Genomic DNA, 26,780 nt, shown 5'->3' with positions numbered 1-26,780 from the left:
ACCATGGTTTCTTCTTTGCTCAGAGCCTTCACAGCACATAAAACTGGGGACCTGCCATGTCTTTTCTTGGAAGGAGACATTTGCCCCCATTCTCATCTTGACAGTGCTACCTCAGAGCAAGAGGTGCCCAACCCAGCCGCTGCAGCCCCCTTACACCTTCCCAACTTTCCCCTCCCAGATAGAATAACAACACACATGGTTTCTGGAAGGAAAGCTCTAGCTATAAAGTCCTAGAGGTTGGATTTGGAAATTCAGCCATTAGGCAGGCTGATGAAGATTAGACATCACCACATGTATGTATACCTTCATATACATACTCCTCCATATTTCTCTGTAAAAATATATATATTTATCTGTAACTTTTGGTATAAAATAGTGTAAAGATGAATCTCCAGAGGAAGGGACTGTTCTAGAAAAGTTGGCAGAGAAACCTTTGTTACACATGTCTACCTCAAAGATTCATTGCTATTGGAAATACTTTGGGAGTGAAGATAAACTGTGGTCAGGAGATCCTTCAGGATCTTCATTCAATAGCAAGAAAATCCAGCCCAAATGAAATTAAAATCCCTTCTTTCTTCCATGTTCAGGAAGAATCTTCCTTTTCTGAGCAGCTTTTTCTCTTTAGGCCGGCAGCTGTTAAGCACAAGCCTGAACAGGGTGTATCTCCAGGAAACCCCGGGTCTCCTGGGGACCTGAGAAGCAAAACTGTTGTGTCAGCCCTGAGCAAGCGGCAGCCAGGGACCGAGCTCTTTCCTGCCGGCTTTGGTCTCTTGCTGCTGTCCCCACAACGTGCATCCCACTCTGCATCCGCGCCCGTCCTGCCTGGTCCTTGGGGAGCCCGATGGAAGGAGAGGGTCGCTGCAGCCAGGAGGGGACGCAGGACACAGGGACCCCCCCGGCATGGTCCTTAAGGCTTTGACTCGGGTGCCAGCACGTTGTGAGCATCCTGCTTGCCCTCCCCAGCCCCTGCACCGCAGATGAGGAGAGGGTGGCACGAAGCCAGAGCTGTCAGCGTGCTGCCAGCTGGGGATTTCCCTGTGCCGGGGGAACCTCAGCGGACTGTGAAGCTGTTTTAAGCCCTTGGTGCATCAGAGCAGCGAAGCTGCGCTAGCAGGGGTCCGGCTATCTCCCTGGATGTAGAGAAGCTACTTTTCTCTCTTAACACCGTATTGACTTCATCTGCAGAAGCCACAGAGGATGGTAGCTTTAGGAGTAAGTTTTAGTTTGGTTTGTAGTTGTTTTCTTCATGTGTCCACGCACGGAGTAAAATAGCAATACGGGACAGGAGGGGAAATGTTCTTGTTTCCTGGAATTTTAGATAGGAGTGAGTTTGAACGTTGCAAATGGGCTGTGGTTCAGTTAAAGCAACAATTTGCATCAAAAAAAGCCACGCGCTGTTTTTAATTAGAACTCCTTTTCATGAAAGGTGTGGTCATTTTTGTTCAGGCAGAGTTTGACTAAGGGTGAAGCATGTACGTTCTCTAAAACATTCTGCTCAGACACTCTAGCAAATCTATGTATTCATCAGCCTCATTCTTGAAGCTCTGACTCACTATATTCCAGGTTTTTGGTTCTCTGTTGGGACCTTACAGCATTCTGTGGGTACACTGCATGCTTTATTTTTGGATCACTGCTATTGTGGTTTTGTGTCACATTAGCGTCTAAATGCCCCCGTCAAATGCCAGTGTTGCTTTTCTAGAGGCAATACGAAAAGAGAACAAAAAGATGGTTCTGCTCCCAAAAGTCTGTATTCTGTTGGCAGGAAGGTCTTCCGGGTTGTGTCTGAGTTTGGCCTTTCAGCAAAGTATTTAGCTTCCCTGTACCTCAGTTTACCATTATTAAAAAGAACAGTTAGGAATTTAAATCATTCATGTTACTAAAACTCACATGGATTCTCAGGAAAAAAAAAGCTGCATACCCGAATAAGAACTAAGTATTGGTATTGTTATGGCAGGCTGGCATCTTGTGTTCTTCTTCACCTCTAGAAACAATTAGCTATTTGAAAACGGAGACAAATGCAGTCCCTTTTCAGGACAGCCCTTTCCCCAGCAGTCTGTCTCAGCAGCTGTCCCGCTGCCTAAAAACATGCAAAACAAAACAAAGCGAGAAAAAGAAAAACCCATACATCTAAAATCAGCAGCAGAGGAAGGAAGAAAATGATTCAAGTGATTAAAACCATAGTTCCACTGGCACCTCTTTGTTCTCCAGCTCAGGAATCTTTAATTGGTGCAGTAAGTGCCCACAGGCAAGTTGTGTTACAAAGCGTTTCCTGTTCAAAAGAACATGCAGAGTCCATTAGGAGACCACGGGCACGGCCGCCAAGAGCCGACACTGCAGGATGGGTATGTGGGCGCTCTCTCCGTGCCTCGGTGGGCAGGGTCCCGCCACCATCTGATGCACCAAGGCAATAAACCGCAATTCCAGCGATTTGCCGGTGGAAGGCATGCCACCGTTTGAAGGCTAGACTAGTGGACTGTTATCAGCAGAAAGCACTCAGTTTTTGGAAGGCATCAAGCGATTTTCAATTATAGTTTTGAAATACTGGCGAAGAGTTACTTGAAAAAAAGAACTTGTTCATGCAGTTGGGAATTGAAAGCTTCTAAACCACAATAAAGTCCTTTCCCAGACTTGCTGTCCATTTACTCCACGCTCATGGCATTCCTTAGACGGTCTGAATCACAGACAGCAGACAGCTCTTATAAAGAAGACCATAGACACCCATCTGTTGGAAGACATCTGCCAAAATAGACCATGCATTTACTTTTATTCCTTCAATCCACTTTCAGTTTAAAGGGATAACAAGAATAACATTTTTCAGTCCGGTGACACTATTCATCCAGTGCAGAGAAATGGTAACGAATTAGAGTAATTCCACTGCAGAAAGGAGACAAGCTTTTCTCCAGCTCTTACAGACGGGTTAAATGGGACTCGGAGCTTTTAAGCGACTTGTCCCAGCTGATGCAAGAAGTCCCTGGTAAAGCTGCACTAAAGGGAGGAATTGGCAGAGCTACTGTCTCCTTTTTCTGTCTTTCCACCAGACTCATTCCTTTCGCACTGTATGTACCAAAGAATATTACCTGCTTTCTAGAAGTGAGCGATTGATTGCTGGCAAGTAATACGCTCCCTGTCAGCAAGAACCGATGTGTCTATTAGAAACACCCTGGTTTCTTAGGGCAGAGTCTGGAGACAGAGCAAAACTGTCGTGTGAGCAAGTACAGGATGTAAGGAAAATGAATCAGCGGTCTTCCTGCCAGCCAGGGGTGACACCGGGTGTTTAACGCAGAAATTCTTTCAGTTCAGTCAAAATCATAACTGTTTTGACAACAGTTTTTAAAAATGGGGGATTTGGAGATGAGAAGCAAGAAATGTGTGGATAGGAAATGTCTTATAACAAAACTGTGCAAAGCCGGAAAGGGAGTTAACTCCTTCTAGAGCTAAATTCACCATTTTGCATTGAGCCAGAGAAGCACTCTCTGGGAAACCTTTAACAAGGCTTGCTTTACACTTAGGCAGCTCACCACGTAACTGCTGGTTAAGGTGGTTGGGGGTGGTTTTTTTATTATTTCTTTTTTATTTTGCTAACACAGCTATGATGGTAAAAGGCCTCATATAGACACAGCTCTGCTGGTGTAAAAACACTGGAATCAGCACATCTTATGCCAAGTCAGGGAACCACCACCAGCTGCTTCACTGAAAGGCTTTTGTATGGGGATGCCGATGTGTGCAGTGCAGGAGGGTTTCCACCAGCAATGCCAGTGCTGTCGAGCTGGCTCAACTTGTAGAGGTAGCTATAGCCTATGCAATATAAGCGGTTTTTACGTGGGCAATAACTGCATGAGCTCAGCCTGCTTGCTTTGTATGTTGACCACCTCAGAGTGAATCCTAGCGTTAATAACTTCCAGCAAAGATGATGCAATGCGCTGGATTCATTTATTAGATGCTTTACTGAGCAGAGTTGTACCCTCCCTTACAGCTATATAAGGAACCTGTAGCTAGGCATGTATTTGCTCTCCTGTTATTTCATTTTTAAAATTAGCACAATGTAGTTGAATAAGTATAACCAGTGAACTGGCTTACGTCCACATGGAAGCTCGAAGCTTTGGCTAATTCTTTGTAATTTCATTTTGAGTCTTGGAATATTTATACTGATTTAAAAGTCCCTGCGCAGGTGACTGCAGCAAAATACGAGTGGTGTTTTCTTCTTAGTGATCTTTTCAAGTCCAATCCAAGAAAAACCAAAACATTAAAGATATGATCCTCAGTGTTTTGGTCTTTCGAAATCCAGACAGACAAAAAAAATGACAGAACTTTAGGGGCAGGGGTTTGATTCCATGATGTTAAAACAAATCTCATGATTATTAGAGGTCTGACTCATGAACCCTGAATGCCTGGGTTTGGCATTGCTGCCCTTCACACTTTTGCTTGTTACGAATTGTATTAATGTTAAGAATGTGTAAAGGTGGGAGAAGGGTAGGGATCTTTTTTTCCCCTTAAAGTGCAATATAACATGGGGACGGATTCAGCTCCTCCCAAAAAGGCAGCCTGAGCCATTTTTGAACTGCACTTCTGAAGTCTTGCAAGCAGCTGCCCGAGCCCTGCTGCTTTGAAAAGTTTGGACAACATCTGCACATTTCTTTAACTATTGTGAAATAAAATGCCTGGCAAGAATAACCATCTTAAAGATATACAGTCTGTTTACGGTGCAAACTGAAAGCCAGTTATAAAGTCTTCTACTGTAGAAAAATGTCTAAATTGTTAGCATTATTCACACAAGAACTTTTTCAGTTCAGGTCACATCCTGCCAGGCAGCGTGGATAGTTGATGGGGGGACTTTTTGTCAATATAGGTCTTTTCTCTTTCAAGAATGAAGACCTATAGGTGATTAATTTGAAACCCACTTTTCTTCCACCTGCTTTTCATACTTTGTTTCTTATGAAAAGATAGTTATTGTTATTTATAAATCCCTAGCCATTTTTTTAGGTAAAAATTTGAGGATGAATCATCTGCATTTCCCATCAAAGTTAGTTTTTTTATGAGAGCTGTAAGCAGTGAGAGCTAATTATCTGCTCAGCAGAAGCTGGTATGGCTTACACTCCCTGGTCATTTCCTAGTGCTGCTTACTCACCAGTTCCAAGAGACTTCTGTGCTCTAATTTGGATGCAGTGTGTTTTTAGAGGAATTTTAAAAGCAGACTGGACAAATGTACAAGAAGACAATCATGCATTGGCTATGAAAGGTACTATATGACCTAATAGGTCAGTCCTGCTTCTCTGATTTGAAAAACAAGCAGCACATCTGCAGTCGTGCCAGCAGGAAAGTCAGAGATAGGGGAAGAAGAGCAAATACTTGAAGACCACGAAAGCCCCCCAGCATATTAGCTCCTAATTTGAATTTTCAACCAGCTGCTGCAACATAACTTTCTCTAAATTTACCAAGAAAAAAACAGAGGAAGGTAAAAGCCAACTAAAATGCATAAACAATGCGGTTGTGTCTGAATCATCACTCCAAGTCTTCATGCTTCAATTTTGCAAGCGCAAAAGTCTGGGCGTATATCCAGCTGCGAATTTCACAGATGGATCCTCTCTCTAAAAGGGGTATGCACAAAAACCCTAAAACCAAGTACTCCCAACTTTGCAGACATTCATATTCTCCAGTTTAGGTGTGTGTCTGTAAGAAATACTGCACTCTGCTTAGTAATTAAAACTCTGATCTTTCTATATTCACATGACTAATGGTCTGATAACAATGACATTGAAAACTTAGTCTTGAGTTGGATTTAAGCAGTGTTAGCTATAACAGAGTTAAATCTTCAGCTGCTGTTAACTAGAGTAAACCCAGGGAGGATCAAAGGGCTTCAACAGTGAAGCCCAGGTGACTCAGCAGAGCAACACTCATTGACTCGGTGAGAAACTGGTCTGATATTCTCCATCTTCCCACAGGTTCTCCTACCTATGCCGCACAGTTCCCATTTTAATCAAGCCATGTCCTTTTGTGGGTTTTTAATTTGGAAACTCTGCATTCCAAAACATAGGCTACGCACTGCCCTCCGCTGAACAAACACGCTTTCTTTGGAGTGAAATGGTAGATGAACTGGATTTAGTGAGAAAAGCCTTAGTGACTTCTGCCTGTGGGCACTGAAGTGAGCAGTAGGTTTGCATCTGAGGGAGAGTTTTTGCACGTGGATAATTGTCAGGTGTGGAAGCAAAGGTTGAAGCAGACTGTCCCAGCTGTGTGCGTTTGGGCACACTTGGACCGGCAGTGCCATGGTCGTGTGCCAGATGTGTTTGTGCACCAGAGCAGCGTGCACTGTATGGCCAAAAAACCTTGAGGTTCTGCAGAAATAGCCAGGTGGCACCACAGCAGCGATAGTGCTATTTAGTCCTTTCTCGGTGCTTATGTCTTGACTGGTTCTACCTTTGTGCAAGGACTCTGAATCTCTGGTTTTAACATGCAAAGAAGAATCTGGGCCAGGGCGACAGCAGCAGTAAATTAGAGGAGTGTGAGTTTTGTAATCATTGCCTCTGATCATCTCTGCCAGGGGAGTCTAGTCAAAGATTCCCAAATTGTGGTGTGGTTTGGTTTGGTTTCTTAATGAAGAATGACTTCATCATCCGTGAATGAATCGAGTCAAATGTAGGACAAATAGTGAGACACATGAATGACTCTTATGACATTTGCAGTGTCTCAATCGGTGCTGGTTTATTTAGGTGGTTTCTAAGTTCTTTGGAAAGTGTGAGAATGACTAAATGAAGGGGGAGCCACTTCAGAAGTATGGGAGTCAATGGTGAAAGTATTGTGACAGTTAAATCTCCCTGGGTTAAAGATCTGTCATTATGAGCAACACAGCGTTGATTATTTTGTAAGAGCTCAGTTCCGGGAGACTCCACACCACAAGGCCAGAGGCAGCTGGATGATGTAGCAGACATCGCATTCGCTTTATGGGCAGATACCTCCCAGTGCTCATGCTGGGTCTTCAGCAGCCACTTTGGGGTTTTTGATTCTCAGCAGGAGGCAGCAGGACTGTTCTCTGAAAGTGTCCTGTGAAGGTCCGGGCTTTGAAAGGCACATATCCTCAGATCTCACCCACGGGCAGTGCCAGGGGACACCTGGGGCACTGCCGTTCCTGTGCTTCCAGTACCTTTCACGGGGCTGACAAAACCACTTAAAAATGAGGCCCAGCATTTCCATAGGTAAATTGTCACCACCTAGGAAACTGTCCTTAGGACTTGGGGAAGTCCCCCAGTTCAAGTAATTGGATGTGGATTAACTATAATTTTGTACAAATTGATGTTTGCAAAGGCTGGAAATAGTCTTCAAACACTGGCCATTCTGGGCATTGGTCAGGTCCAGTGACCAAACTGTCTTGTTTAAACCAGAAATGAGGCAAATCAGGGGAGGACTTTTAGCAGCTGTATTTTTAAATTGCTTTATGAGTCTTTTTTTCCTTAAAATTACATATAATTTTTTCTTATCTGGTTTATTCTTCACACCTATTAATTTGCTTTGAGTGAGGTGCTGTTTTCTTCCTTGGAAAGCATCCCAAACTACTGATTTTCAGCAGGCAAACCCTAGGGTGAGATTTTCAGCTAGGCAGGCTGGCTTACATGAGTGCTCTTCTCCTGACGTCATTCTGCAGCTTCTTGTCTTCAAATAACTTCTACTATGTTTTCAGATCTTTTTCCTTTTTAAAAAATGCCGTTGATTTTAATACAATTTTTTTCTTCAGTATAAATTTCACAGGCTATCACTAAAATAAAAAGCACACAAAACCATTATTATGTCTGCTTTCGAAATTAATATCTGTGGACCTTTGTTTTATACTTGATCGCATTTTATAGCTCTTCCCATCTTTAAAACTAGTGCGCGTTTTAGATCGAGATTAAGACTTTCCAAAAATTCAGGCTGTTCTGATACCAGTCTTGGTTTAGATGTAGCATTAAATGCTCCTCCAAATTTTTCTGTCATGCAGAAAAACATCTCTGATTTTCAAAAACTGCTGCTGAGTGCAAGAGTCTCTGCAGAAAGGCTGTAAGAAACCTCTCCCGTGTGTGACATTCCAGTGCAGCTTTTGCCCTTGGGGAGCATGTCCCAGCCATGCAAATCTAGCCCTTAATTACAGTTAGACTATAATATTTACTAGCATTTCAGCAGATTGTGGTCAATATAACAAGACATTCATTTCCTCCTGTGTACACAGCGAGAGATGCACACGGTTGATGGCTGGTTTATTACAGGAAGCCAGTGCTGCCGCACACAGACACACTGAGCTGAGCCGAGCTCAGCTGAGCAGGATCAGAGCCTGAGGAACGAGAGGGATTAGCCAAGGGCAGCCTCTCCCCAGCCTCTGCAGCAAAGGTAACTTGCATCGTGCCACACGGACCAAAACTTCTTGAGGATTTTTCGGTTCAACATGTACGCAGCATTCAGCCGACAGATGCACTAGTTATCTGGGGAGTCCCTGTCTGTGGCACCTGGACAAAAATGCTTTGGCAGATAAATAAGTGAGGAAATTAATTTTCTTGTCTTTAGAAAACAGTGCGCGCCATCACGCCTGGATAGATCGAATTTGTTATGATAGCAAAACAAGTTCTATGGAAACCATTGTGAACCCTGGAGTGAGGCTGCCCAGGAGAGTTGGGGAAAGCCGCTTTTGTTTGTTGTGCTTGGCATCGTTTTGCTCTGGATGAAGATGCTTTAATTTTGTGGGGAGACCCAAGAGAGCATTCCTCCTTTTCCATACCAGAAAGCCTTCCAAGCTGGCATAAAAGTCCCCTCTTTCCAGCTGCTCCTTTCCAAACACACTGGGCCTCCTAAAGATAGTCTTTACAGTGGCTGGGGCTGGTGGAAAACATGAAGCCTGCATGGATTAGCACAGGAATTCATTTGGGCTGACGAATTGGGTTTCCCTCTATAAACAGCACTAGTGTTTTCATCTTCTGGACAGCACAGCAAACTTCACGTCCTCTTGCTCCTCGCCCCTCCTCTCCCGCGCTGTGAAACGCCTCCGTCCAGGCCAGGCCACGGCAAAAGACACACTGAGGTTTGCTGGTGGGGGATGGAAAACAGCACATGTTCAGAGAGGTGTTTTCAACTATCTCCCTTCTCACACAGTTTTTTCCTAACCCTTTAAAGAGGTGGTGGGGTTATTTTGTGTTTTTCAGTTTATTTTTCTTTCCAGGTAAAAGGGAAATTAAAGTTATCCACTGACTTAGTGACCTTACAAGCAGCCCACACCATGTATTTTCTTCTCTTCTTTGTTTAACTTCGGCTAAAATGTGCTCATCATTTGCAGAAGTTAGGGATTCTCTAGGGAGGATTTTGTCTACCCCTTTCCCCCCAGAGCTTTAGGCACGCACAGACTGGGTCGCAGGAGCACAGCCCTTCACTGCATCACTGCACCACTGCATCACTGCCTCTGGGAACTGTCCTACCCCTGCCAGGGAAGCACTGAATGCCTCTGCTGCAGCAAATATACTTTTGCATTGCTTATGCTTTCTTTTATAGCTTACTTAGTAAATAATCACCCAGCATTGCTCAGGAGGAGAGAGATATGTAAAGAGCAAATACGTGATCAGGCTAAATTTAGTGGTGGTTTGCATTTACCTGACTATTTAGTAATGGATTATCTTGTCTGTGTCACTGAGTAACTGAGCCTGGAATAAGAGTTGTGTGCATAAAAGCTGGGGACTTGGGATTCGGCTGTCAAATGGAAGAAGTATGTATAACCTGCCCTGGTGCTGAATTGTAGTATCTTTATAGATAACAGATCATACTCATGACAATATGGGATTTAAAAAAAAACAAACTCTACAAAAAATCAGAAAACATGAAAGTGGATATCAATGCCATAATGTTTTGGAAGTTTATAGTGTATCTATTGTGCTGCAGTTCACCTTGTAAGCATTGCCATGTATTCAGAAGTCAGGGTCAGGATGCTGTTTGCTGCAACTGAAGTATTTTCTGTGCCACATCATTTGATGTAGACACCTATTTGTGCATTTTCTGACCACCACACTCTCCTCTGGTGTGGTCATGATGGAGTTAAGCATCGTTCCCCTTGAGGTGATGCAGAGGCTGCCCAAGGGGACGCCCAGGGTGCTCCCAGGAGCGGAGGTGCAGGCCAGGACACCGACTTTCATGTGTAGCTGCTTTGAGCAGCCTCACTGGCTGCCAAGGGGTGTGCAGCTGGAGCATCAGCTGCATTGAACCACATGAGGAAAACAAAACCCAGCAGAATTCCAAAATACTTAACAGCTGGATGCAGATGATGTTTCTGAATCAAGAAAAAAAAAAAGCAAGCCCAAACCAGGCCAGCCGCTCTTGTGTTGCTCTCTGGCCCCCTCCAATGCTGCCCCACCAGCGGCAGGGCCACGCTGAGTGCCTCGCACAAACAGGTGAAGAAGAAATGCAGCTGGGGGACGTTTCTGGGGGACCTAACATGGGAGATGAGAAGGGGCAGGGTGCCCGCTGGAGTTGGTCTCCCCCTTGAACCATAGAACTTGCCTCTCTTCGCAGCCAAAAGGCTGCAGCCCTCTCTATCCTGATCATCCTTCGTCCCTCAGACGGAGTCAGCAGCAACCAAACCCTCTCTGGAGACTCTGCTGGCTGTCACTGTTAACTGTGGTCAATCCCAGCCCAGATATAAGCTGCGCTATTGTTTTTAGTGTTGATTACAGTCATGTCAAGGAGGTTTCCAGGGAGGAAAGCCCCATTGTGTGACCTGTGCCACAGCCAGGGCAGAGCGCTCCCACCATGCCAGCTGCTGCAGGGACATTGGCTGAGAGCTTGGCCATGATACGTAACTGATCTCTGCTTGATGGGCTTCTCCAAAGGCTGCTGGTCTCTGTCAGCACAAAATGGGAGAGTTTTCAGTTCTGTGATGTTCCTTCTGCCCTCTCCCAGCACCCACTGTAGCATGAGCCTGCTCTGAAGTCACCCACGGCTTAACCACTCACTTAAACTTGACTGCATTTTAGCTCCTTGGTTGAAAAGGGTGAAGACCCACCTTCTTAGATAGCTCAACTTTTCCCACCAGTTTCTATTGTAGGACATCCTCTCTTGGTGTTCCCCAACACTTATCCCATCTTGTCGGTCAGGGAAACATTGGGTACAGGTTAGGCCAGATTCTGAGAGGTGCTAGAGTGGCTAGATGTCTAATCCATAGTGATTTAGCTGAGAGTTAGCTACTGAAATATCTTTAAAAATCTGGCCTTGCAGAAGATATCTGGTGGTTTCATATGGATTAATTACGCTGTGGGTGTTAGCTGGGGCGTTTTGTTCATGTTGGCAGTCGCTCTCCTTCCAGGACTGCTCAGAAGGGGCTATGGTGATCCTGGCCTTCAACTTTGCTGCTTCTGTGTCTTCCAGCTGTCCGTGGCTGGTTCCCCAACAGCAGGACAAACAGTATTCCCATTCAGTCCACGTTCCTAGCTGAGGGGACAGCCTGCCAATTGCTTCTGAATGTGTTCTGTAGTCAGATGAGATAATATCGAACGTAAGCAAGTTTTATCTTTATTTTAGGCAAGAGGGTGTTTTATCATGATGCAGTTCCAAAGCCTTCGTTGTTTCATTGGAATTCACCCAGGAAGTGTAGCAATGGATGGTTAAATGCAAACTAATAGGTTCAATATGAGTTACAAATGTGGAGCTCGTGAGCTGGCTGTGCAAACTCGTGTATGAAGGAGAATGTTGTCATGCAGCTGATGAGAACTTGAGAGTGATGAGGATGGTCTTGCTAGGTACTTGCAGGATCTTGTAGCATGCCTGGAGATGCTGCAATGAGCTTGGTGTTTTGCATCCTGCCTGGGTTGCATGGGGATACACACAGTGCTCAGACCTCACAGCTGGAAAATTCGGGATGGCTCATCATTCAGTCCTGGGAAGGTTTCCCTGGGGCAGTCTCTTTGGGTGGTTGTTCCTGTGTCTTGATCTGGAATTGGGATGGGAGGTCTGCAAATAATTGAGGGCTAATTTCTGAGCAAATGTAGGTTATTGCTATTGTGGTGAGGTTGGGAATTGCCCAACCTCAATAGCACTGGCTGAACTTCAGCTAAAATAGTCACCTCAACAGCTATTGAACATTGAGGAGCTCAGTTCTATTTCTGGTAATTTCTACCTCCTCTCCTCTGCTCCTCTCCTCCTTTTATTATTTTTTTTCTCTTGAGCAAAAGTTTTCTTGTTGGTGCCATTGACTCAAATTGAAAGTTTGAAGTCTTTGGATGATGCATACACCTTTTTCTTATTCTCTCAAATGATTTACTGTCAGACATTCTGGTCTTCTTGAGGTGAGATACAAAATCAATTACAGTATCTGCACCCTGTAGTCTTTTGCACTCCTTTTTTCTAGTTACAAGTGTCTCATAATTAGCTCTCTCTTTCGGTTCATAATGATCTCTGATTCATACATATACTCCATAGAATTATGTAGTATTTTTATTATTACATTATCTTATGTTAGAAACCCATGTGCAGATGAGAACTTCATTGTGGCAGATGCTGTGTTGACTCCAAAGGAAAAACAAAAGCAGTTCCTGCCTCAAAGAACTTACAGTCAAAGTGCAAAATAAAAGCAAACAGATGGATGTGGGCAGACGCGCAGTATCTTGTATGTGGCACCTCCTCGACATTGTTATATGTGAATTATAACACTCTGTCAATAACCACTCAAATATTTAATGGTCTGGATTCTTTCCAGCTAACTTGGGACTTGTAGCTTAGGTTCGGTGCTCAGCTGTCCTGCACTCCCATTGCCGAGAGCCGCCGACCCCTCTAGGGTGCTGGTCCCTTTCTGTCGCCTGCAGAGGCAGGTCCTGATAGCAGGGCTCCTAAAAGAGCTCCTAAAACAGCGCTCGCCATTCAGTGCCATTCAGAGCAGGGAAGAATCTGGCCCAAATATTCGTTTGCTGAGGGATGTGGAGTCATGATAGAAAAATAATCTGTGCGCAGAAGTGATTTCATGTGTTCCCATGCTCAGTGTTTTTCATTAGGAACAGTGTGCCTACTGCCCATAATCCTCTTTAAAATAAGGCACATAAGAAACATATGCCTTCTTTGCGCTGGCTGTTCCGAAGTTGTTTGTGAAAGCAGAGTAATTGCAAGCAGAAGGTTATTTGCATGCCTGTTCTGGAGGAGAGCTTGGTTTGTCTGGCAAGATTGTTCCTAGGCCACTTGTGCATCTTCCCTGTTACCTCGGAACAGTGATTTTCTGCTGGCTGTTTTCCCCTGAGAACCGGGCTCGAAATGCAGTTCAGACATGTTGGGAGGGAAACCTGGTTTGCTGGAGAGGCCCAAGTTCTGCAAGCATCCACAAGCCCTTCAGCAGGGCTGCTCACAGAGTCGAGACACAGCAGAAGATAAGATGCCAGAGAATTAGAGCCAGTAAATAGTTTTGTGGATTAATAGACATAAGCGCTCGTGCTCAAGGGAAGAAAATAGATTACATTATTGACTGTTCATCCCCTGCAAAGCTGCCTAAAGGGAAGGGTAATATGGTTTGTTTCCCTTCATTAAATATTTGTTAAATGGTTTGTTTCCCCTGAATTAAATATTTGTTCTTGTAGTTCCTTTGTGACAGAAATAAAAAAGCAGCAGCATCGCCTATTCTTGTTACTTTCAGCTAATCCTGAACATGCTGTAACTGTTCTTCGGTTCCTACCCCCCCAATTATTTCCTGTAAAAAATTACTTTCTCCTATCCATTCTCTTTGCTCTCTTTGTTTTTGAAGCACTTCGCTCAATGACTCATATCGCCTCTTAGTAAATAGGTTAAGTCTCGGAGAGTGATGAAACTGCAAACTGACCTGTGAATAAATAGTGCTATCGTTTGTGTGCTTTTCCTGCCAGCAGTTACTATTTTAGAGGCATTGTGGTATTTATTACCAATTTCATTAGCTTTTAAACCGTGAGGTGCAAGCTACCGTAGGAAAAAATCATCACCAACCTCCTTTGATTTGGCTGGTTTTGATCTAAAAGAAATGGCACTGCTTATCTCAGCAGTGATGTAGCAAATTCATAAGGTCGAAACCACATACACAAAAATAGATCCGAGCACAGTTCACCCTTGTGCTTTGCAGCAGTAGCTGCTGCAGAGTTAGATCAAGAGTTAGGAAGGACAAAATGAAGATTCTTGCCTTGTGTTTCTTAAGCTTCGATCCATCAGCCTAATGCTTCTGTACTGGTTTAGCCAACTAACGCGGTGTAAGAAAATGAACTCCATCCGCTGCTGGTACAAGTTTTTGTATATTTATTTATTATATGTGTATTCTACTTGGAATATTCTGTTTGGTCTCATTGCATGTTAACTAAAACTAAATACAAACTTTGTCTTTTCTCAGTAACTCGGTAACTATCAACTCGAGAGAGCCAACTGCATGACTCAAACACGTGTCCCTTCCCTCACAGTTTCAGCCAAAATTATCTGGCATCAGAGTACTGCAGAATGAAAGTCATATCTAAATATATGTGAGCAGAAAGAAAGTCAGTTAAAAAAAGACTTTGTTATGGAAAGCTACTACAAACCAAATCCACGGTGGCCTGGAGTTCCTCATCACACCCAGGCTGATCTAGTTTTCCACTTTCAAGGTACTCTTCCCAAAGTGCCTGCTGACACTCGTGGAACTGCACAGAGCTGTCACATCTTGTTGCCGTCCCTTTGTGCCTTACATGTAGTGACTAAACAGACTTACAGCGTTTATGTAGTAAATAAATAGGATACTTATCGTCCTCTTAGTAAATTTAAATTTAATAATTTAATAAACTTAATAATACGCCCCGGTTTGATGGGGTGCCTCTTCCCATTTTACTAATGAAGTGAATAAGATGCAATTCCTCTAAATTAAGGTTGTTTTACACCGAGGGGACTGACCCTGCAGATGAGCCCCAAGGGGCTCCCACAGTGAGATGCTGGAGCCCAGGAGGGACAGGGCACGACATTGTGCCTGAAGGGGCAGTTTCCAGGTTGGCAGCTGATGCAGGTCCTTCCTCCAGTCACCGTGCAGGCAGGGTTTGCACCTATCTTAGAATTTGCGGATAAAAATTGATGACTAAGTATTGAAATCCATCCAGCAAACAGGAAATCACACTCTGTAGCAAAAATTGCTCTTTGTCTTGCTGTTCCAGTCAACAAGCAGAGATGAAAAAGCTCGTGCATGTTTGTCCCGCAAATATCACATAATCCCACTTTCCTGGTTCATGGAAAAGTTACCTAGAAAACACATTGGTTTTGAATAGATTCAAATGGAACCTGCTTAGCTTAGAATTCCTCCATTCATCTCACTTGAGGGTGACATTTGGCACCTGTTTCTCAAGGAGGATGTGTCATTTGTAAGCAACATAATTCTCCCATATATTGTGTGCATTTCAGGTTTCAGTCCTCTTGCTATGGGGTCTCAGTAAACTGGTCTTCCAGGGAATTAAACAACCAGTTAACACCCAGTTCTTTTCTTAACTGATTAACTGTGTGAAAGTCCTCTGGCCATGGAAGTGTAAAGATTTTTTACTAATCACTTACAGTTTCGGGTGCAACGTATTACTGATTTACAAGATTGTAACCATTTGTGTAACAAGCTGAAGTGAAGCATGGCAAAATAGGACAGGCATCCAACAGCTCCATTCATGGCAGGTGGCACAGGGAGAGCAGCACAGGTTTCACATCATCTCTGCTGCTGCAAATGCTGTTTTCCTGCCTTTGTAACTGGTCATTTTGCTTTGCATCACTGCGGAGAACTTGGCTGGAGGGAACTGCAGATTAACAACCTCTGTCTGAGGATAATTCGTGAATAGACAAAAGCAAAGGGTTGCTTGTCTCAAAGAAATGATTCCGGCTACCAGCTGTCTGGGGATGCCAGTCCCAGACTTGCTGCACGGTCAGTGGGGAGAACATCTGTGCAGCTTCTCCCAAGCGGTGCCCCCGTGTCTCCCAAACAGGGCATCCCCAGGGCTGAGGGATGCTCCTCAGTCTCCTGGCTTTAGATGCTATACAGCAAAGTCACTGTCTTGGAAGAATTCTCCTGTGTTGGCTCAGTTTCCTAGTAGAAACACTTAGGACCTCATTTTAAAGGTATTGACCACTCCAACGTTTACTGACATTGATAGGTTCAAAGGTTTTAGGTTGGTAATGGAAGATGTTGCCTATTAGGATTTTTAGAGTGTCTAAGAGAGCTCAGCGCCTCATGGCTTTGGTAGTTTGCTATCTAAACTGCCTAAGGACTCGAAAAGATCCCTGAAGGGTGGGTGTGTCAAACTCATCTTCACTGGGGACAAATCAGCCTTGCGGTTGCCTTCAAAGGGCCGAATGTAATTTTAGCACTGTATAAATGTAGGAGTAGTTAGATTGACAGGGACTTTTGAAAACGATTGCTCTCTGCTACATATTCACACTTGGTATAGACTCATTCTGTGCAGGTCATCATCGTCTCAGGCTTTTTTCTGTTAGGTAGGAATGCATTACTTAAGTTCCTGGAGTGTGACCTGCCCAGTCTTCCTGCGTTTTTCAGACCAAAGCAAACCTGTAGGAAATCTGGTCCTTCAGGGATGTTTTGGACTTGGCCAGGGCCGTATGGCAAGATGACGATATAGCAGAGCTCCAGTCTCTGGAGTCTCAGTGTCCAGTCTTCTACTTCAACCACTAAATCACTCTTTTCCCTGCGTTTTAATGCGGTTGTTTTGTGGTCACAGGCTGTTGGTCTTTTCTGCAACCCTACTGACAATAACAAAATACTTCGAAAATCCTTAGAGTTTCTGCAGCAGCGTCACGGACAGATTTGTATTTTGAATATTTCCTTCTTAATAGTTTTGATGTATAGTGCATTTAGGACACTGAATTCGTCTTTTAGCAGAAATGCTCTATTTATTTTCTGCTCTTTTGTAACAGGCACACCCAGCTTCCTGTTAAAGATTTTGGGTAGGATAGTGTCGTAAATACTGATTGTTTCATTTTTGCACCTCACTCTGGAACTATATTGAAATATAAGGGAAGGATATTTAAATGTCGCGAGTGAAATTCAGATCCTCTGAATCACGAGGAGTTTAGATATTGATTTCAGTTGGGAGCGGCTCTAGCCAAAAATATGCATTTTATTTAGATTCTGCTTTCCATCAGATATCTATATTATGATGTTAAATTCATGCAAAGATGCCGATGGGATTTGAGTCTATTGAAACTATTACAGCAAAACTGCATCATGGGACTTGATTTGCCACTTAATTTGAGATCAGTAACTTCTTCCAAGAGTTTGCTTGTTTAATGGAGATGACCCGATTGCTGTTGGTCTGGATGGCTTTGGAGCGGTTTATAATTTACACAGACTCCGTAGATTACAAACAGGACATGGAAGAAAAGTTGCAGGGTGCATCTATTGGCATTATTGCGATAAGGAGTAAAACTTTTTTTGACTTGTAATTAAAGCTTTACAGCCAAGAAACCCTTAGTAGTTCTATATCCCCATTTAAATTACAAAAAAAAAGCGCCTTTCATTGCTGTTGATTTATAAACCTTCCCCCTCTCCCCTGGTATTTTTCCCCAACACATTTTGTTGGGTTTGGGCTCCTTGTGCCTGATACACCGAAGTTTGTATTTACCAGTCAATTAATTGCTCTGCTTGTGTGTGCAAAAGCTGATTTTCCAGGATGCAGAATATAAAATAGGCTGTGTACTGCGTGGTAGGTTCCAGGGTATGATACGTGGCTGCACAATCTTAGGGAGCCAAGTAAAATATTTCTTTTCTATATATAGTCACCCGAAATCCAGCAGCAAAGACACTCCTGAATCTTGCGCTCAAAACTGACTTAGTTTTTAAGAAACACTTTTTCCTCCTTAATATTGTAATTTGAAAAAATATTTCCATGCTTTTGCACAAGTGCCAAATGCTTTCTTGATGAATTCAAAACAAATCTGAAAAGACAAAAAAAGAAACCATTTAAAGTATTGCCATTTTATAAGAAAACAAACTCACCTTATTTGTGTTTGAAGCAAAGACTGTAACTTTCATCATTTCTTTGCGCATATCTTTCCTGTTCTTTACTATTAAGGCCAAGCCTAATTTACACGGCCACCGTGGTTAGATCTCTTATTTTAAAGGGACTGACTTTTGATCTGGCATAAATGTGTCATGTTTTATTTGGGCCACTAAGATGATAATAGAACTGAATTTTGCAAAAGGCAGCGACTAGTCCTTGACCTGACTTACAAGACGCAGGGACCTCCTGTGCCTCTAAAGTCTCAGATCAAATTATCAGCATTTTGCATATGTTTTGTGATCAATTTAGGAGTGTAATTTTTTGCATATTATTTTTAGATAAAATGAGTTGAGAAAAGTGGAAAAAAAATAAAACGTAGTGCTGGATCTGAGCAAAGAGAAAGGTCAGTGGTTGAGTTCTGCCTTATGTATTGTACTGCTGAAATGTTCTTTTAATAAATTAAACCACAAAATGAAAGAGTAGCTGAAAACTGTAACATTTGGCCTTGCAACATAGGTCAAAGGTTCCCTTTTTTTCTCAAAAATGGTTTTGCAAATCTTTTTCAGAGCTGATAGATACACACCTTAGCTGGATACAAAACATTATATGAAAAAGAATGACTGTGATCTTTGATCCAAGCAATCAAAAAGAAAGGTAATTGGTATTTTTCTGCCTTTTCTCCAGCTGTGTGTTTCTCTTAACCTTTATTTACTTATTTTTTCAATGAAAAAGTCATGCCCCTTTTTACTTGGCTTAGAGGGTCTAAAAGCTTATTTAATTTATTATTATTTTTTGTTTCCCATTCCTTTTCTTCCCCACTTGCGTACCACAAAGCTGTCCTGCAGGACCCGGGCCCCGGTGGGCAGGGAAGGAGCGATGGGGCTGTGCATGCTGGGCAGCAGCCGGGACCGTGCTTTGCCTGGTCCCCTTTGGAGGCCACACTTAAAATTCAGGGTTCAGCTTTCCTCCCCAGTCCCCCCGATGCCATCGGTTCCTCCCTGTGTGTCTAGTGTTCGCTTTGCATGTCAAACGCCTCTTGGCCGCGTTGGCGGAGCAGACGTGGAAGGTGCAGGATCCCTGCCTGGTGCACATTCTGGACGTATAATATGGAATACCACGAGTAAAGCTGTTATTCTGACGTGTGAATGTCCGTGCACGCGTGCATGTATGTGAGTGCGTGTGCGTGTATAGAACCAATTACGAGGAGCCTGACTCACTGCCAGCTACAATTGGAGGCAGTTTTCTGTCTCTGGACTGCTAGTTGAAGCTTGGTATTTAATACAACCCACTATCATCCCGCAAGTGAATACGCTCCAGATTTCTATCTGAGCGGATGTGAATTAGAGTCTTAATGTCTTTGAGGACTGGAGCCTGAGAGACTGACTCTAACCCATCAAAGCCGAATGATGAGAAGAACGCAGACATTCTCCCATGATTTCAGCTGGCCTGGAGATCTCCAAGCACTGGGGATGCTGTAATACCCGTACACCAGCAGTAACTAACGGAGGATGTGCTGAAGGGATTCAGGCCTAACTAGGCATTTCCTTGGTCTGGATGGCTGATGTCAGCTGTAATTTCAGTATCTTATTTTATTATTTAATCTTTCATTATCCTCATGGCCCCATTTAATCAGTTCTCTCTCATTAAATGAATCAATAGCAGTGTGCTCCAGAGCTGCCACATTACGCACCTTAAGTAACAATGTTTTATTTATTAATCACATAATCTCTATTTCCTTTCTGTTAGAAATGAGCAAATAATGAGAACTGATACTTGAGATGCATTTTAACCATGCTACCAAAAAAAAAGATAGGTGGGAGTTCAGAATAGCAAGCTCAGCACATGATCTCAGCTTCCTCTGAAGTTCAGATATGTCTCAGTTTGCGGATTTTATTTAACCTGCTGTTGAAACCCCAGTCACTGAGATTACACCTGGATCTGGATCCATGTGCTCCCAAATCTGGAGCAGATCACCAAAGACGTGTGATTTCACTAAACTCAGTCTGGAAGTCACTCCAAGCTGGGAGATAATTGCCCTGAGATCCATATATTTTCGGTAGATTGAGGGGCTTTGGTTGCAAATTAGTACTCTTAGTGCTGGGACAATCGTTGACTTGCACATCCTTCCCTTAGAGCTCCCAGACTAGTTTTGCCCAGCCTAAACTACACCTAACTCCCCTTGCCGTGTGGATTTAGGTGAACTTCAGGGTGACTACAGGATGTTCAGGCCACCAGGATCTCCCTTGTTGTTCAGATGCTTACAACAAAACTCCAATTTGCCACCTGTAAGAGAGGACCGAGCTGCGCCTGAGCACGGCCCTGCAGCCCGTCTCTGGGCTTAACGCTTCATACCGTTCCCCTGCAGCTTTGCAGCTCTTTTCAGATCGCAGTCCCCCCCATAACCTCAGCCCACAAAACCCACTGCTGACCTCCCATGCAGCACACAGGAGGGAAAGTGAAGTTTGCAGGCTGAGTAAGCCCTTTACCGCACTGTCCGACCTGCCCGGAGCCGGCGAGCGGAGGCCCCTGTGCTGGCCGGGCTCCCGGCCTGTGGGCGCTGCGCCATGGATTGGGAAACAGAGCCAAAAATGGACCCCTTGAAAGCCCGTAGGTTTAGTAAACTCAATTATCTGCTCATTTTTCACTAATTAACCCTTCCTAGATGAAGACGACTGTTGGCGCTGGTATTTCCACAGGCGGTGGCTTTATTAAACGAAAGGAAACTCACACGCGGCATTTTTGGTACTCCGGCTGCTCAAACAAACGCGCCGATAAATAAAGCGGCCCGCAGTCTCAGCCCGCTTGTTTTTAGAAAGGAAATGGCCCCGTAAGAGTGGGTGCCCACTTCTTTTACCTCACCGCTATTTTTAGCTGAGGCTGCGAAAAATTTCCATCGGAGACCTGCTCCCCTCATTTCCTGGGCAGAGCAAACAGGAAACTCTTCTGACTGAGCCCAGGGAGGTTTTTTGCCTCAAAATGGACCAACCTCACCTCCCGCTGGTTGCTGGCTTGCACTGCAGAGCAGCAACGCAGCAAACACCCCACAGATGTGCTTGATTTGCAAGGATTCACCCAAAAGGCTGGTAGAAGGTTGGTTGGGTTGGGTGAGGGGCAGAGGATGGGAGTTCTGCTGTCGGCCATGCTTTTTTTGCCCATGTTCTCTCCGAGCGGCACCAATCTGGTTGAAATTGGGCAATTTCTGGCTGGAATTAGAAAGAGCAAAAGTCCGGGCTGTTAACGGTGGGATTTTTGAGCACGGACGGATGGATCTTGTGTGGCTTCAGCTCCCTGCTCCCCCCAAGCACCTGTGCCCACCGCAGCAGACATCCCTACAGGAATAGGATGGAACATTGCAAAAAACATAGATTTTAGCTTCTCAGAGATAAATTCCATTGCATGTAGAGTGGGGGGAGCTTTCAAGCTACTAGCCATAACTACTAAAAATTAATACATGTTCCCCATCTTGAGACAATAAGAGATCGGGCACCTTTTTTTTTTTCTAGTTGTTGGGAAGTGGTGAAATAATATATTAAATTGTTAGAAAATGTGGTCTTTTGGTTTCAAGGCAAATTTGTCAAAGTAGATAAACAGTTTCCGAACCGTGGACCCCCCTCCTTGTTGAATCCAACGCCATGTGAAATGGAGCCCCAAAACAGGCAGTTCTGGAGTTTTGCACCAAAATGCTCCTATTTCAGGTCTCTCTTAATGGAAGAGCAGCCCAGAGAGGGAATTGTTGTTCCAGGAGATACCAAAGGGTGCTTCAGGCAAATAAGTGTGAAAGGTAGACAGGAGCGAGTGGCCGTTGTGTATAACATGTAGTATTGTTCTGATTTGTTAAACAGAACAAAGTTCTTCAGTGTCCTCTCTTGAGCTTTGTGAAGAAGCCTGTCCCAGCCTTCCCAGTGGCGCATGGAAGTTTGCTTATGCCACAATCTACAAACGAACTATAACAAAAATGTAGAGCAAATAGAGCCTACAGTGAGATTTGATTTGCAATCTCTCTGTTTTCAGCACCGTCCACTATGTTTCCTCCAAATCTGGCCTTTCTCTTTCCAAAATATTCTTATTTCAGCCTAATGAAAATGTTAAAATGCTCAGATACTTACAGATTCTTGTTTGGTTTTAACCTGGGTAAAGGAAATATCTGTGAAAGTGGCGAAGTGTTGTGTACGTGAGGGATGTAGCATGTGCTGGACCCACAGTACCACTTGCCAGCTGTGTTTTTATGGTACCTGAAGCATGCTGAGCACAGTGGAAACCCCCTCTCTCCACTCCTTCCCCTTTGCCTTTCAAAAGTACATGGGCTGGGTAACGAGACTGAAAGTTTTAAGTTTTAATAGAATTATGTTATGAATATACAGGGTACACTTCAGCTTAACAGCAAACCGCCCAAGGATTGCTTTTACTTCTCGTGATTTTGAAAGTGCTCTAACATTTCTTCCTCTTTTATTTCACAGTTAACGAAATTATCAGGAAGGAATTTTCTGGACTCCCTGCCAGAAACCAGACATAGAAGAAGAGATTTGTGAGACAACTTTTACCAAATCCTTCCATAACTGACCTCTTAGATCCTTCCAGTGCCCCTGCAACCTCCTGCTTCCTTAACTGTTCATCTCAAGGCACCAGTTCAATGCAAGGAACAATGTATTGGCATCAAGCTGACAGCCTTGACTAAGCAACTCGCCACCTCTCTCTGTAAACATGGAGAAGGACACCCTTCCTTTCGTCCGAACATCGTATTGTTCTCATATAACAGAGCATCTGTCTGAGGAAACTCTTCAAGCCTGCTGCAAAGTATCTGTCTATGTATCGATCCATCTTAGTAATAAGGGAGAAGTGAGATGTCACTCCTGAACACCGCACAAAGCAAGGGAGGTTATATATTAGTGCTTATTTGGGTGGGGTGGGAAACGGGGGAAGAAAGAGTAATATATTCCATAAAAGAATAACGACGTTTTGCGGTTCACTAACAATGACTTGCCCTCCAGGTCTCAAAGCCTTTTTGAGAAGTCTTGTTGTTGTAGGAAACTGAGGCAACCCAAGCTTGCTTGGCCTTTATCCGACCTGGGACCAAAAGCCATCTGTTCTGCCTCTGAGCACTGTGATCAGTATTTCTAACAGTAGATGTCAGCTGAATCCAGGAGTTTTCTTCATTTTTCTTGTCAGACTGGAAAGGAATTTGAAGGAGAAGGATGCTCACAGAGAACCAGTGAAAAGAGCAATTCAGCAGTTGTAGCACCTGTCCCAAGGTAAAATAAACCCAGGTAAAACAGATATTAATATATAGGAGTCAGAGTAAATCCAAAGATTTTTTTATGGTCGATCCATATTAATGTTTAGTCAGTGTATGAACACATCTTAGATATTTTCTCTCTTTGAAATTGTTGCTGTTTCTTTTCATATAGAACCTGCTATTAGCTCATAACTTATCTCATTTAGCAGCTCTAACATTTAACCATGCAAGCGACAGAGGAAAATAATTGCATCTGACAGAAACCATATGTTCCAGCAAAAGTATATACTTACTTATAGTCACCTTGTCTCTTTAGCTTTGCAAAGCTACCAGCGATTTCTGGAAAGGTTAAATTTTCAGGTGTGTTTATGTTTTGCTTCATGTGTTAGAATATACTGTACCGGCACAGGCTTATCGTGATGAGAGATAACCGCTGCCATCTGCAGTTGTACAGCTAGCAAGTTTATAACGTTTTGGTTACTGCTACCATGGTGTGATTAAAAAGGCATTATGAGTGGATAATCAATGTACAGTAAAAGATAGCCGTAGTATTGTAGGAACTACGTAGTAATTTTTCCTGGTTTTGTAAAAGTGAGAAACACTGACGTTTTTGGAGAGCGCAGAGCCTGAGCTCTAGTCTAGAACACACGGTGAATCTGTCCTGTTCTCGGGCAGTTCACAGTCAACTTTGCTGCATGTCAATGCATCCACACGCTCACAGCAGGAATTAGGATATACGAATAAAGCAGAGCAGCTGCATAAACCCATTCACAGAAAACAAACAAAAAAATGCCCAAATAACTGACAAAAACTTTTTTCTTGCTGGATTTTAAATAGAATATCAAAGATGACCATGAACTTCTATGCAAATCTGTAGGCGCACTGATGTAATCTAAAAACTCTTGCTCTTATTTGGTGATTGTCCATAGCAACTGCTTGTCAATAGTCCTCTGTGTGCAGATGAGCAGCTGATCTCCAAGTCAGATCCTGCTCTCCAGCTCCACCAGTGACCTTCTGCAAGGAGCCGCCGCAGCGTGCATGTTCACCGTGCCCACCGAGGTTTATTGTTCTTTTCTTGCCACTGTCCCCCGTTGATCCTTTAAGCATCTTTCTCCCCTTTTTACTATAAGGCATACATGTGTATAGCAGACAAGAAAAGTGTGGACTCATTGGAAAGGCTTTTCAGTGACCAAAGGGACCCAGGTAGGCAAAGCCCTGAGCTCCTGCATCTTCTGTCAAAGCGGCTTTGCAGGATGCACCCATGAAACACGTGCTTTTTCACTGAGCATTGAGATTTCCACTGCTCTTCCCTGGTCCTTTGGACACTTTGCTATAGCGAGGGGGAGAGGAATATATATATATATTTTTTAACTGTTTTACAAGTGCTTTACCTGTGTTTGCAATAGCTATATTGCTTCCTCATTTTAATGCATAGTTATTAATCTGTATGTGTGTTTGTGTAGGTGCATATACATATATTTATATAATATAACCACACGTGTTTAGCTATATGTGGCTATATTATATATGTATTATTATATGTAACCATCCCATCCCCCAGTCACAAACTTGGGTCACGATCCTGTTAGTGGCTCCAGTCAGCCGGACGTACATGGGCTCCTGAAACCAGCTACTGGATCGAGGGTTCATAAGATGTATATAATATAGACTACATTTTAGTGGTTTTATTTACAGCTACACAAGCTCAGGCTGTGCTTCTCTGTCTGCTTCTACATGCAACTTGTTAGTTAAATAATACAGCTTTAACCAACTTTATATTTATTAACAGAGAAAGGGAGTATCCTCAGACATAGCGTTGCGCGTTGTTGTTTCTTTTTAAAAGGAAAAAAACGATATGTTAAAATTATATAGCTAGGCTGAAGAACTTAAAAATATACAGTACTAAATTATTTCCTGTTCTTGCTGAGCAGTGTTTTTCCAGTATTAATATTTTTTTTTTACTTAACACATCTTGCTTGCTGTAGAAGCATTTAGCTTAACCTTGGAAGAGTTAATACCATTTGGTGAGTAATTTGTTCTCACTTTATCTGGAAGATAGCCATATTTGCACATGAGGAAACTCTGTCTTTCCTCAGTTGTCTGAATGTTTCACCACAGTGCCTTCCTGCCATTGTACCAAAGGCCTCCAAATATATTGTCTACAGGGTGAACAACTCTAATGCATTTTCCATCAAAGTTATACCATGCGAAGTACATGGGGCTGGTTGGAACTCAAAGTTCATCTCGTTTCTTTTTTGTGTGTGTGTGTCCGTGTGCATTTTTTTTTTTAAACTTCCATTTTTCCATCCACGCTTTGGCTGCAAATACAGGATGAGCTTCAATAAACTTCTGCATCAAATATACAAATATGTAGAATAAAATCATCATTCATGATACGTAAACAGTCTGAGAGTGGGATGGGAGCAGACAGATATCAGGATGATTTTGTTTTGGCAGTTGTGAGTGTTGGAAATACAGTTTGCCAGGAGAGTCGTTGCTCGTGAAGATACTTGCAAGGAAGTATGGAGTCTTGGTTTTGTTTTTCTCCATGAGAATGAGCAAAATGTAGGATCTGAACAACAGCGACGGAATGAAAGTGTCTAATGTATGTGTTCTTATTGGTAGAAAGAATGTAGAAGAGCCATGGGTTTTGCACTTGCTTTATTTGTATCCATGTAAATATGTATCACTTCCATTCTTCTTGTAGGAATACGGCATTTTCTGAATGTAGAATATTTCCAAACCCAGCACTATGTTATTCTCTATTGTATAAAATGCTGCTGCTTAATAACATATCTAAAACAGTTCTCAAATTAGCTAGCATGTTTTTAAAGTATATTTTGTAATCCATATCTTTACAAAAAAGTGTCTATGCTTTTTGTCTGACCAAATATGCAACACCTTTTGGAATAAGGGTAGTATTTATAAAGGATTAATTTTCTATGCAATTGTTGTTGAACTGTTATTGTCCAAGAAAAAAAGATGTAGTTGATAATTTTTCCAAAGACTTCAAAGACAGCTTTAAACACTTCACAAATGTCTTTCTAAATATTTCAATCTGACTTTTTCCCCTGCATTTCTTTCCAAATTGCTACTTAATAGGGAACAATTATCTGCCAGATGGGATTCAAGAAAATTACTCTTTTAATTTCCAATCTTAAATTGATTCAGATTGTCATAAATTTTGCAATGCTTTAAAAATCATCTGATGTTCCAGTTTGTCTGCAATTCTGAGTGGTTTGCTATTTATATTACGTGTTCCTGTGCAATAGAAAGAGACGCCAGCGTTGGGTTTAGACTGAGCGAATTGCAAATTCTCCAGAAATCAACTGTTTTCCTTGTCATTTACATCGCAGTGATTTCTTACCTGTAAATGTAAGGTACTTATCTGCCATCAAAGTTTTAATTCTTTATTCATCTCAGTTCAGAATGGATAAGCCACCTTTTTTTGGATGTTTGACACAAGATTGACATCTGTCTTTTTTAGTGTCTGCTACTTTATAACTGCAGCGGGTGAGAGCTGAGGGCAATTTGTTTAACTATCAGTACCTATGGTCCGTTTGAGGTTTGTTTTTAGCCATTTTCATTGTTCC

The 26,780-nt window shown here is 43.0% G+C and overlaps 1 protein-coding gene across 1 annotated transcript in view; it reads left to right on the top strand.

The window, feature by feature from the left end:
* NFATC2 (nuclear factor of activated T cells 2) overlaps positions 1 to 22,467 on the top strand; it is a gene marked incomplete at its 3' end in the record, with an annotated part of 80,205 nt that extends 57,738 nt beyond the window's left edge. The window contains exon 10 of the mRNA XM_080354605.1: positions 22,412 to 22,467. Within this exon, the coding sequence (XP_080210731.1) occupies positions 22,412 to 22,467 (56 nt within the window). The remainder of the gene's footprint in view (positions 1 to 22,411) is intronic.
* Positions 22,468 to 26,780: the final 4,313 nt, after the last annotated feature.

This window comes from Nesoenas mayeri (genome assembly GCF_963082525.1).
Source record: "Nesoenas mayeri genome assembly, chromosome: 16".
NCBI classification, from domain to species: domain Eukaryota; kingdom Metazoa; phylum Chordata; class Aves; order Columbiformes; family Columbidae; genus Nesoenas; species Nesoenas mayeri.
This window is presented reverse-complemented; position numbering and strand designations above follow the sequence as displayed.